Source organism: Heterodontus francisci, chromosome 47 (assembly GCF_036365525.1).
Source record: "Heterodontus francisci isolate sHetFra1 chromosome 47, sHetFra1.hap1, whole genome shotgun sequence".
Taxonomy (NCBI): domain Eukaryota; kingdom Metazoa; phylum Chordata; class Chondrichthyes; order Heterodontiformes; family Heterodontidae; genus Heterodontus; species Heterodontus francisci.
The window spans coordinates 17,907,218-17,920,866 of NC_090417.1; the positions used below are offsets into that span (position 1 = coordinate 17,907,218).

Consider the following 13,649-nt stretch of genomic DNA (forward strand, 5'->3'; position numbering starts at 1 on the left):
CGGAGACTGTCTTGGCCAGATTCGCAGACTTTATCGGTTCTGGCTGTTATTTTACTGTGAATGGAAGTGCTTTATCATGACCAGCACATTGCGTGATGACTCCGTTAAGTACCTGCGCCTGCAGTTATTACAAACCTGATGAAAATCAGAGCCAGCCTCCCTCCCCCAACCTCCATTGTATTTGGCCCTGCCTTCCCTCACAGCCTCAGAGTGCTTACTCACTTCTAATCTGTTTTGAGCATGCTCAAAGACTGTGGTGCAGTGTTTCAACATTAAAAAGGGAAGCAAATAGCTATTTTTCTGAAGCCCTGAAAGGGCAGCGACTAGAGTTTTATTGGGAACATTCCGGCACATTCTAGCCCTCTGGCGTGCCTGCTGGATTCTGCTTGGCCTTTTGATTTTTTTTCAAATATTCCATATCCTGCCCTCAGACTGGGCCTCTGATTTAATTCAAACCACATTTACTCCATGGAGATGTTATTTTCAGTCAGAAGAAGCCTGTGTTTGGCCCCTGTGCTTTCTTCTGTTGCCAACCACATTCCGACACCTATTACTCCTGGCCCAGATAGATTACCAATGCCATTTAAAAGCGTCTCTTTTACCGCATGGCTTCTAATGGATTACATATGAATGCATCACCTGCATACTACTCCTTAACCCTTTCTCCCACTGTCTTGCTCAGTGGGTAGCACTCTCACCTCTGAGTCAGCAGTCTGTGGGTTTGAGTCCCACTCCAGAGACTCAAGCATATATCCCAGCCTGAGGGAGTGCTGCACTTTCAGATGAGACATTCAACCGAGGCCCCATCTGCCCTCTCAGGTAGACGTCTAAGATCCCCAGGCAGTATATGAATAAGAGCAGGAGTATTGTCCCCACTGTCCTGAGGCCAATGTTTATCCCTCAAACAAACATCACGGAAACAGGTTATGGTGCACAAATTGGCTGGTACATTTCTTACATCACAACAATGAGTACACATCAAAAGTACTTCATTGGCTGTAAAGTGCTTGAGACATTCTGAGGTTGTGAAAGATGCTGCAGAAATACAAGTTTTTCTTTTTCTGATTTCGACCCCTCAGCTTGTCTTTCTTTTAAATTCGTTCCCGGGATGTGGGTGTCGCTGATAAGGCTGACATTTAATGCCCTGAGAAGATAGATGTGGGCCTTTCTCTTGACCCGCTGATTGCGATTTGATACAGTTAAGTGCCTTGTCAGGCCACTTTAGGGAGCAGTTAAACGTCAACTGGATTGGGTGGGGGACTGGAGTCACGTGTAAGCCGAGACCAGGGAACCAGTTGGGTTCTTATGACAATTTAACAGCTTCATTGGCACTTTTACTGTCAGCAGCTTTTTATTTCCCAATTATTTAAAAACAGAATTTTTTAGACTATGACATTACTAGTCCAAGAGCATTAACCACTGCACTACTTACTGTACTGTAAGCCATTGACTTGTCTACGCTGGGTTCAGAGCCAAGTTCTGTGTCTCATTCTCTCTCGCATGCTCTGGGCCTACGTTCCTTCTTGGACATATGGTCCTTCTCATTTACTCTTCCCTGAGTGCTAGTTGTTCTGCTTCCATCAACTCTCCACCAACTGTACCCCTTTCACTTGATGCGCTTCTTCCAAAGCTCCCAGAGATAAACAGCAGGATCCCATATCACAGAGCCCACCTCTGCACTCCCACAATGACATGGAATGGTCACACTGCAGGGTAAGAGGGGCCACACACAGACACTCATGGAACGAGGTTGAAGTCATTGAGGGTGAAGTTGAAAGAGAGACTGTCAATTCAACTCCCTGCTCAAACATCGATAGACATAAAGCAGGGAGAATATTTTGTATACAATCAGAACATCTTCTACTGACCTGAATTCCCCTCTGTTGTTAGTGACCCGTTCGGCCTGACAGTAGGTTGCAGAAGTGTCTATAACCACGATGTCCACCTTCCTGGAAGCATTCCCTCGTGATGTTGTGATGACACACTCCCATTCTCCACTGGCAAGCAGGTAAATGTTGGAGAGGATCAGTTCACTGCAAGACACGAGGGAAAGCGTCATTTTAAGACTTTCACCAATCTGCTGTTTCTCAAAGGGAGTACAATTTCTTTGGGTCAGTGTGGGCTTCCTGCAGGCGGGGGCTATTTCAGTGTGAGGTTAATGCTGTCAGAGGCTACCTCAGGGTGGGGCCCCTGCACATGGAGGCTTCCTCAGCACGGTGTCAATGAAGTCAAAGACTACCTCGGGGTGAGCTCAAAGCCATCATGGCTACCACAGCGTGGTGTCAAAGCAGGAGGAGGCTATCCCAGAGTGGGGTCAGCGGAGTCGGCCTTGACCTCAGTCTATCCTTCCTCTGCTGCTGTGACATCGATGCTGAATTAATGCAAGTCTGCAGTATCACTGACCCATCAGTGGGAATGAATCAAATCTAGGTGGCAAAGCGTTAAAAAACGAAAGGGGGAAGAAGTAAAATACAACATTACAGCTTTCCCAATAGTCACCCTCATTGGGCCAAGGTAATTATTGCTCCATTTTGGTTTTGTCCTGTGACTTCATTCTTCCCTTTTACCCATTTCCCACAGCCCCACATCTCCGCCTCTTCCCACAGTGATTTTACATCCGAATCACTGGTCTGTGACAGGAGTCGGTTTCCATGGTAACTTGTCTGTGACGGGAGTTGGCGTGCTGTGATTTCAGCACAGTTGGTCTCGTGCTTCCTTGTGCTCAGAATACCTGGATATCAAGGAGCAATCATGAATCAGGCTGTCCACAACGATCACGCCACCCTCTTCCTCTGGCTGCACCAGGATGTTGTTGTGGTACCACAAGACCCTGGTGCTGTTGTCTAAATATGTAGCAGTGCACAGGAACGGCAGCCGATCCCCTTGGAAAACCACCTGGCGAAGGGACGGAATCAACTGCAGAACTGGCAGTTCCAGCGGCCCATCTACAACCAAAACAGAATTCAGCGGCGTCAACTTGTTCCGTCATATATTGTCATCATTTATATCTATCGCAACTCATAGCATAGCCATTCAGCCCATCATGCCTGTGCCAGCTCTTTTAAAGAACTATTCAATTAGTCCCACTCCCCCTGCTCTTTCCCCATCGCCCTGCAAATTTTTCCTTTTCAAGTATTTACAGGAACATAGGAGCAGGAGTAGGCCAGTCGGCCCATCGAGCCTGCTCCACCATTCAAAACGATCATGGCTGATCATCCACTTCAATGCCTTTTTCCCACACTATTCCCATATCCCTTTATGTCATTGGTATTTAGAAATCTGTCAATCTCTACTTTAAACATAATCAATGACTGAGCTTTCACAGCTCTCTGGGGTAGAGAATTCCAAAGATTCACAACCCTCTTAGTAAGGAAATTTCTCCTCATCTCAGTCCTAAGTGGTTTCCCCCTTATTTTGAAATTGTGTCTCCTGGTTCTAGACTCCCCAACCAGGAGAAACATCTTAGCTGCATCTACCCTGTCTATCTCTTTCAGTATTTTGTAGGTTTCAATGAGATCACCTCTCATTCTTCAAAACTCAAGAAAAGTTACTAGTGAATCTGTTTCCACTGCCCTTTCAAGCAGCGTATTCCAGATCACAATTCACAAAAAAATAAAAAAACATAGAAACATAGCAAGGTTTACAGCACAAACCCAAACTCGTTGTGTGAAAAAAATTCTCCTTGTCTCCCCTCTGGTTCTTTTGCCAATTATTTTAAATATGTGTCCTCTAGTTACTGACCCTCCTGATATTGGAAGTAAGTTTCTCCTTATCCAGTCTATTAAAACCCCTCATAATTTTGAACATGTCCATTAAATCTCTCCTCTTCTCTGCTCTAAAGAGAACAATCCCAGCTTCTCCAGTCTCTCCACATCACTGAAGTCAGTCATTCCTGGCAACATTCTGGTAAATCTCCTCTGCTCCCTTGACATCCTCCCTAAAGTGTGGTGCCCAGAATTGAACACATTAGTCCAGTTGAGGTTGAACCAGTGATTTGTAAAGGTTTCGCCTCACTTACTTGCTTTTATACTCTGCGACTCTAGTAATAAAGCCAAGGATCTCATCCGCTCCTGAGTTGCACAAAAAAGAGAACTGGGTTCAGATTCCATGAGCGAGGCCCAGATGCCTCCTCCTTAAAGGCAAGTGCTTCTTCTTCCTTTTCCTTCCAACTCTTGATAAAGGTTCAAGTTCATGCAAGACTTGAATATTCTTTCTGTAACTGAGGAGCTCATTCTAACTCCTGTCCTGAACTCCTGGGCAAGATGTAAGAAGGAGCTGATCATAGGGTAGGCAAACCCGACTCAGAAGAATTTCTCTCTGTCACAATCCTGACTCCATTTTAACAGATTGAAAATTTGAAGGTCCACATTCCCGGCAGCCAGCAACAGACATGTGGCTCTTTGGTGCGTTAAGTTTCTGGCTGCTTACAGAGTCAAACAGTTATACAGCACAGAAACAGGCCCTTCAGCCCATCGTGTCTGTGCCAGCCATACAGCACCCAACTATTCTAATCCCATTTTCCAGCACTTGGCCCATAGCCTTGTATGCTATGGCGTTTCAAGTGCTCATCTAAATACTTCTTAAATGTTGTGTGGGTTCCTACCTCTACCACCTCTTCAGAAAGTGCGTTCCAGATTCCAACCACCCTCTTGGTGAAAAGATTTTTCCTCAAATCCCCTCTAAACCTCCTGCCCCTTACCTTAAATCTATGCCCCCTGCTTATTGACCACTCCGCTAAGGGAAAAAGTTTCTTCCTATCTAACCTATGAATGCCCCTCATAATTTTGTATACCTCAATCATATCTCCCCTCAGCCTTCTCTGCTCTAAGGAAAACAACCCTAGCCTTTTCAATCTCTCTTCATAGCTGAAATGCTCCAGCCCAGGCAACATCCTGGTGAATCTCCTCTGCACCCTCTCCATTGCAATCACATCCTTCCTATAGTGTGGTGCCCAGAACTGTACACAGTACTCCAGCTGTAGCCTAAGTAGCGTTTTATACAGCTCCATCATAACCTCCCTGCTCCTATATTCTATGCCTCGGCTAATAAAGGCAAGTATCCCATATGCCTTCCTAACCACCTTATCTACCTGTGCTGCTGCCTTCAGTGATCTATGGACAAGTACACCAAGGTCCCTCTGACCCTCTGTACTTCCTAGGGTCCTACCATCCATTGTATATTCTCTTGCCTTGTTAGTCCTCCCAAAATGCATCACCTCACACTTCTCAGGATTAAATTCCATTTGCCACTGCTCCGCCCATCTTACCAGCCCATCCATATCGTCCTGTAATCTAAGGCTTTCCTCCTCACTATTTACGACACCACCAATTTTCATGTCATCTACAAACTTATGAACCACGACAATTGATTACATTGCTGAATTTTCTAGTTTTATTGAGCAAGCAACCTCTGAGATGCAATCATTGAAGTCAAAGCACATTACTAATTGCTAGCTCTTTCAGAAAGCTGGCACAGGCACGATGGACTGAATGGCCTTCTTCTGTTCTGTATATTTTTGTGATTCTAATAACTGGAGAGGTTCTGTCACTGACACAGTTAGTTCCCTTTCTGAGTGCTCTAACTGGAAATTTAAATGAATAAATTGCCAGTGGCATTAATGGTCACTTGGTGAATATGAGTTTTTTATGTTTGCACAAGAATTGACAGACACTTTGGAAACTCGTCTCACTGCGCCATCTGATGGCCAGAGCTCACAACTACACTGTGACAGTTGACACAGCAAAATTGAATGGGAAATGCTGCCACAGCAATTTACAATGCCAAATAGGGCCACAAGAATGTGACCTGAACTCCTTACAACTGGATGTAAAAAGTTATGGACAGGAAGTGTGTATTCCAAAATGCCTGTTTTTATCTCAGCACTGATTATTGAAGAAACACACAGAGGTTACAACATGGAAAACGGCCAGATGGCCCAACCAGATGATGTGAGTAAACATTTCACTCCAAAGACTTGAGCACATAATCCAGGCTAACACACCCAGTGCACTACCGACGGAGTGCTGCACTGTCAGAGGTGCTGTCTTTCAAATGAGGTGTTAAACCCAGGCCCTCATCTGCCCTTTCAGATGCAAGTAATATCCCATGCCTGTACTTCAAAAGAAGAGCAGAGAGAGTTCTTCCCGGTTTCCCTGGCCAATATTTATCCCTCAAGCAACATCATTAAAAACAGATTAACTGCTCATTTATCCCATGGCAATTTGTGGGATCTTGCTGTTTGCAAACTGGCTCCCGCATTTCCTACATTCCAACAGTGACTACACTTTCAAAGTACTTCATTGGCTATGAACTTAGGGACATCCCGAGGTTGTGAAAGGCACTGTGATTTTCTTCTTTAATGTTGCTCATTAAACTCAGAAGACAATCCCACCCTTTGCCTCACCTCCACCCTGTCCCCTAGCTTGATTTGAGAAAAGGTGGGTAGTCCCAGGGAAGTTTATGCCATGATCTCTCACATGGAACTGTCTCATTTGGGCTTCAAAGTTAATGGGGCCATTCAGGCACACAGACTATGTGAGGCCAGGTCAAAGAGGGGAAACCAAGGGTTATTGGTATACGACCAACTGCATTATTGCGTTTTCACTGTGCCCCTAAAAAATCAAATATGCTTGAAAATGATTTGCACAAGCTTTGAACTGATCTCCAAAAATCCACAGTTTCAAACACGGCATGGAACTGGTCTGAGATTAAAAGAAAGTTTGAAGAAACATACACTTTGACAAAAGTAGGAGCCAACTTCCCAAGAGAATTAGTCACAGGCTGGACTGTGAAACAGCGAGTCTCTTCAGGATCTTTCCCCAACATCGGAAACAAACTTGCAGTCCTCACCATTTAGTTTTGCATTATTTTTCTCCCGAGACCGAACTGAATCATTTAAAGACGAGTCTACATTGTTAAATCACCTGAATCATAGTTCCAGCTCATTCGCCTCATATCTGCGTTGGGCTCCTCCATACAACTCATCGACTCTAATCCTATCTCCTGCTCACTTCCTATACCCTTAGATCTCCCACCCAGTCTAATCCCATTCTCCCTCTCACTCCCCGTACCCTTTAATAACCCACCCAGTCTAATTTCACTCTCCTGCTCACTTCCTGTATTCCTCTTTCTCATGTAACTATCTAAATTCCTTTGAAAAGAGTGGAGGTTCATGGCAGAGCATTCCACATTCTAACCATTCGGTGCAAAGACAGTTTATATCTTCCCTTTTAATTTATTCCCTCTTAATGCCATTTCATTGACCAATGGAAACAATCTCTTGCTATTTACCTTAGCAAAACAATCCATAACCATTTAATATTCCAAGCTCTGTGAAAATACCTCCAACATCTCAAATCTCCTTATAAATCAAACAGCTCATCCCTGGTAACAGTCAAAGTTGGCTCTGGGCATCACTAAATACCTGGAGGCCCAGCAAGATGATGCTACTATACATGGCCTCACCCCTCCCTATCTCTGTAAGCTCCTCCAGCTGTAAACTCTCCTGAGATCTCTGCGTTCCTCCAATTCTGGCCTCTTGCACATCCCCGATTTTAACTGGTGGCCGTGCCTTTGACTGCTTGGGCCCGAAGCTCTGGTATTCCCTCCCTAAACCTTTCCGCTGCTCTCTCCTCCTTTCAGGTACTGCTAAAAACTTTGACCAAACTTTTAATCACCTGCACTAATATCTCCTTATGTGGCTCAGTGTCTGATTACACTCCTGTGAAGCAACTTGGGATGTTTTACTACGTTAAAGATGCCAGATAAATGCAAGCTGTTGTTATACTTACCACACACCAGTTGGCTTTCCTTCAAGGCTTTGAATGGTTGTCCCCTCAGTGTTTTTGGATAAGCGCACACTGTCTCCTCTGAGATTCGCACCGAATTGTTCCTCTCCCAGTTCAGCAGCCACCGCATGTTACAGTCACAGATAAGGAACTCAGCGTTGAAATCACTGAAAGTGAAAGCACACATAGAAGTCCAGCTTCCCAATTGGAATTGAAGCCGAGTAACAATCAAATGGGTTTAGGGGCTGGCCTTTCACCTCTGGACTCTGTGTTCGAACCCAATTCGGGGATTAAAGTCCCCTCTGCTCGCTATAAGGATCCTGTGTGAAATGAGTTGGGCAGGCTCAGTCCAGTTACTCTTGGACAGAAAATTGCCTCTTACTTGGCACAAATTGGACAATCTCACTCAGAGCAGGATGTCTGATGTGAGAAATGGAGAAAAACGTCACTAAAGAAAGGCTCTTCTGACTGTGTAGCTGAGACACACTGGTGGGACAGAATGGAAGGAGCATTAATCTGCCTCCAACGGTGCTGTACTTGCCCTGGGAGTGTTTGGTGATGGCACTGGCATAGTTCTGGTGAATTTCTGTGTTTACCCAAAGTGAATGCTGGGGAATTGCCTTTTTCTCTTGACACTCAGTGTGAGTATCATGGTCTGGTTCCACAGCAGAGCTCCCACTGCTTGGTCCTTGCAATGTTCATGCCTATGGGGCACATCAAGCAATCGAATGAGACACTCCACTTTGGCTCCACACTCCACACTCTGAGGCACAGATTTATACCTGCAGAGAGCTTCTTAATAAAATTCAAGAATTTAATTCACATCAGACAAGAAAAAGAGAGAGGGAAATAAACCTGGGAGATTATTTCTGATCTTATTTTGTATTTTATACTTCCTCTCTTTCTCTCACCCACGATATCCTCCGCTCCACTTTGGCAGCCGAGGGCCATTCAGAGTTACGACTCACCTTCTCCCTGCCTTCCCACATCTCGTGACAGGATGGTCACTGAGGCTGGCGACATTCATGGCTGAAGGCATTTCTCTGTCTGCCACTTTAACACAGTTGTTAATTCTTTCAGTTCAAATTAGAGACACCCTCCTGTGGTGATGCACACAGGTCCCAAGACCAAGGGTAATCTTCAGGTAAAGGGTGCTTAGAGGACAGCGGATAATTGGACCATGATTCACAGAAATAATTCAGTCTACATTTTAAAAATCATACATTCTGTCCTTATTATGATACAACATGCTGATGTAATATTATTAACAGTTAAATAGTAAAACTGAGAGCAATTTGGGAAGCAGAGAAGTAGACTTGGAGCAAAGTTGTATTTCTGCTGTACAGATGAAGAAGAAGAGAAACAGAGGGGCTACAGTGCCATCACTGCGGGGACGGTGTAATTTCACTGTGACATGTTTACATGGGCAGTTCCCATTATAAATATGGAAGCAAGAATTTCTCATGGAAAGAGATTGCTACAAACAAACTTGTGACAACAGGAAGTAAGGTTTTGTTGACAGAAAGTGCACACAGAAGTAAGATTTTTAATATATGATAGATGGTTTAAAGCATCCATTAAAATACTGAATGGAGGAGTGTTGTGCAATCACATGAAACAATCATTCGCCAATCTTGGCAGGACACATTTTTGAGGGTTACGTACTGAAACCCCGTCACAAACACATGTAGTTGGTAAGGGATTTGTGCTGTTGCATTCCCAGAGTGGGATGAAATTCCTCGCACCAGAAATCCCACTCACATTGGTGTAATCTCCTAAAACCCCAGCAGAAGGGATCAACCCACCAGTACCCAGATTTAGTTTAGTGCAGCAGGACTTGGCTCAGTGAGTAGCACTTGCAGGTGTCAAAAGGGTTCAAATCCTACACGGGACGGGTGTACATAATCCAGGCTGACACGACCAGCACAATACTGAGGGAAAGCTGCACTGCAGGAGGTGCCATCTTTCGGATGAGATGTTAAACTGAGGCTCCATCTGCCCTCTCAGGTGACTGTAAAAGATCCAATACTGTGAAATGTGAAGTGGCTAAGAAAGATAGGTGAGTATACGATCATTGAGATATTCGGAGGGTGTTGCAGGTTCGAGTCCGCTGTAAGTTGCTTGGATGGTTATTTGTCTGAGTGAATTCCAAGAATTGGGACGGGATATTTTAGGGGTGGCACAGTGGTTAGCACTGCAGCCTCACAGCTCCAGGGACCCGGGTTCAATTCTGGGTATTGCCTGTGCGGAGTTTGCAAGTTCTCCCTGTGACCGCGTGGGTTTTCACCGGGTGCTCCGGTTTCCTCCCACAGCCAAAGACTTGCAGGTGATAGGTAAATTGGCCATTGTAAGTTGCCCCTAGTGTAGGTAGGTGGTAGGAAATATGGGACTACTGTAGGGTTAGTATAAATGGGTGGTTGTTGGTCAGCACAGACTCGGTGGGCCGAAGGGCCTGTTTCAGTGCTGTATCTTAAAATAAAATAAAATAAAAATTACTGGAGAAGAGCAGGAGAGTTCTCCCTGGTGTCTTGACCAACATTTATCCCTAAGCAAACCCCGTTAAAAATTGGACATTTATCTCAATTGCTTGTTTGTGGGATTTTGTTGTGCGCAAGTTGGCTGTTGCATGTGCTGATATAACAGTGACTACAATTCAAAAGTTCTTCATGACTGTGAAGCACTTTGAGATGTTCTGAGGAACTACAGAACTACAATACTTTCTTTGTAATATGTGTGACAACGTAACAGAAATGACTTCACACCTGTGCTCCTAGTTGGCCAGGTACAGAAAGATCTTCCAAGAGAAAGCCTGGGTGAACAGTCCGATTGGACTGTAATAGGCAGAAGTCTGGCAAGTTAAGGGCACCATGACTGTTGGGCCCAGGATTGAGACTGAAAGAAGAAAAGAGCAGGAATTCATAAAATCTGCATCATACTCACACGACTTTAAGAGAAACCAAGGCACCAAAGAGGTCTGAGGAGAGGCTGGAAAAGATGTTCCCTGACAGATTCCTGTTAAATGTACAAATCATCAGCTGTTAGAAAGTCCCAGGACAATTTGAGAAACATTGACAATTTAACACAAGAAATGGCTACACTGCAGCACAGGTCAGTCTCACTCAAAGCATTCAAATCCTCATTCTTGTTTTCAAATCCCTCTGTGTCTTCACCCCCCCCCTATCTCTGTAATCTCCTCCAGCCACACAATCCTCTCTATCTCTGCACTCGCCCAATTCTGGCCTCTTGCACATTTCTGATTTTAATCGCTCCGTCATTGGCGGCCATACCTTCACCTGCCTGTGCCCGAAGCTCTAGAATTCCCTCCCTACACATCTTTGCCTCCTTATCTCTCTGTCCTGAGACATTCCCAATAACCTCCGTCTTTGACTAATCTTTTGGTCACCTGTCCTAATATCTCGCCATGTGGCTTGGTGTCAAATTTTATTTGCTCATGCTCCTGTGAAGCGTCTTGGGATGTTTTGCTACCTTAAGGGTGCTATATAAATTTTCAGTCAGTTTTAAAGGGGAGCCTCATCCCGCTAAGGAGGGAAAAGAATTGCCGATTATTTCTACAGAAGCAACACGATAACGTGGTGTACCAAGACTTGCAGTACAGCTTCTGAGATCGTAATGTGCGCCGATAACCAGAGCGAGATTTGACAAACGTTCCTCACTAAGCTTGAGATTTTTTACATAAAGTAATTGTGACACACAGAGAGGCCAGAACTTGCAACAGATGCCAAGATCAGAAGTCACGTCCGCCAGCCCCTCTCAGCTGAAGTCAAAGGTCTCAGTGCACAATCGGAAGAGCAGCGGTGTTCTCCCCAGTGTGCCAGCCAACATTCATCCTTCCACTGACACCACAACAACCATTTAGCTCACTGCTGATTGTGGGATCTTCCTGTGCACAGACTAGCTGCTACGCTTCCCTGCAGAATAATGACTACACTCCAAACATAATTCATTGGCTGGAAAAGCTTTGGGACACCCTGAGGATGATAACAAGGTGACATCAATGCAAGTTCCTTCTTTTTTCTCTTTTTGACCTTTCCTTTAGTTTCCCAAATCTACCCACCATCTCTGCCGCTCCTACTGACCCCTCAACTCCCCCAAGCTGTTAAAAAACCCACTGTGGTTACCCTTTACCCAAATACTTTCCCTCTTTGAAGGCAGATGCCTGAAATCACCGCAGGGTGTTGCCTGAAGCTAGATGCCAGAGATAATGTCAGGCTGTCTGCAGCAATCACCACATAGAATCACAGAAGCTTAGAGCACAGCAGCAGGAAGCTGCTCGGCACATCATGTCTGTGCCAGCTCTTTGAAAGAGCTATGCATTTCGTTCCATATCCCTGTCCATCCCCTAGAAACCTGCAAATATCTCACCTTTGACTATCTCGTTTGAAATTTACTATTGAATCTGCTTCGACTGTCCTTTCAGGCAGCGCATTCCAGATCACAACAACTCACTGCATAAATGTTTTTCCTCATGCCATTTATTTATTTTATTATTTAGAGATACAGCACTGAAACAGGCCCTTCGGCCCACCGAGTCTGTGCCGACCATTAACCACCCATTTATACTAATCCTACACTAATCCCATATTCCTACCACATCCTCACCTGTCCCTATATTCGCCTACCACCTACCTATACTAAGGGCAATTTATAATGGCCAATTTACCTATCAACCTGCAAGTCTTTTGGCTGTGGGAGGAAACCGGAGCACCCAGAGGAAACCCACGCAGACACAGGAAGAACTTGCAAACTCCACACAGGCAGTACCCAGAATTGAACCCGGGTCACTGGAGCTGTGAGGCTGCGGTGCTAACCACTGCGCCACTGTGCTGCCATCACCGGTTCTTTGGCCAAATTCTTACATCTGTGTCCTTTGGTCACTGATCCTTCTGCCACTGAAAACAGTTTCTCCTTATTTACTCGATCAAAACCATTGGCTGATTTTAAATTCCTCTATCAAATCTCCTCTTCACCGTCTCTACGCTAAGAGAAACTAAACTCCTGTCACGGAGACAGACATAAAAGGGCAATGTTCAAAGCTGAAGAGCCCCAGAGCGGGTGCCTCGCATACTCACAATCTGGTCAGACTCGTCAGACTCTGAAACATTACAGGGTTTAGGCATCCAATTCTGTTATTGGACAAATCTCTGCAATTAAAAAGGTAACACAATTCATAAATAACTCAGGACATTTGAATAGAACACAGAAGTAATTGTGTTAAATCACATTAGAAAGATTGACCAACATCCAGAGCACTGCCAATATGACAGTTGTGTTCAAAAGAGGGAGAAAGGGATAAACCAGGGAAGTGTTGACCAATTAGCCCAAGCTCAGTAGTTAGTAAGTTTCCAGAGACTGTAACACGGGGTAAAGTTAATACTCATGCATAAAGACAAGGGCTAAAAATGGACAACCAACGCAGATTTGTAAAAGGCAAGTCGTGGCTGACAAATTTAATAGAGACTTTGAGTAACTAATGGAGGGCAGTTAGAAAAGAAATGTGTTTGTGAATTTTCAGAAGGAAGTTGATAAGATGCCACATAGAAAGCTTGTTTGTAAATCTAAGGAAAACCGGGTGTAAATTGTATACTGCTGTTGAAGTAAAAGGGGTCAAATGGTAAAGCGGACTGCCCCTGCAGTATTAAAGGAAGTTTAGTAACGGAGAGGAAGCTGGTTCCTGACAGAGAACAGAGTGGTGGTTTATGGATGTTTTTTGGATGTAAATAATGATGTCCTCCAGGGGTCATTGTTGAGACCACTGCTCTTCTCAATATCGACAGAGGAGCTGGGTGGGGATAGGGGACACAGTCCCAAAATATGCAGAGAGCACAAAATAGGGATCACGGT

The 13,649-nt window shown here is 44.7% G+C and overlaps 1 protein-coding gene across 1 annotated transcript in view; it reads right to left on the reverse strand.

Moving 5' to 3' along the window:
- adgra2 (adhesion G protein-coupled receptor A2) overlaps positions 1 to 13,649 on the reverse strand; it is a 166,655-nt gene that overhangs the window by 35,792 nt on the left and 117,214 nt on the right. Inside the window, exons 4-8 of the mRNA XM_068023383.1 lie at positions 12,878 to 12,949; positions 10,728 to 10,799; positions 7,791 to 7,954; positions 2,732 to 2,945; positions 1,869 to 2,033 (exon numbers count right to left, since the gene is read on the reverse strand). Of these exons, the coding sequence (XP_067879484.1) occupies positions 1,869 to 2,033; positions 2,732 to 2,945; positions 7,791 to 7,954; positions 10,728 to 10,799; positions 12,878 to 12,949 (687 nt within the window). The remainder of the gene's footprint in view (positions 1 to 1,868; positions 2,034 to 2,731; positions 2,946 to 7,790; positions 7,955 to 10,727; positions 10,800 to 12,877; positions 12,950 to 13,649) is intronic.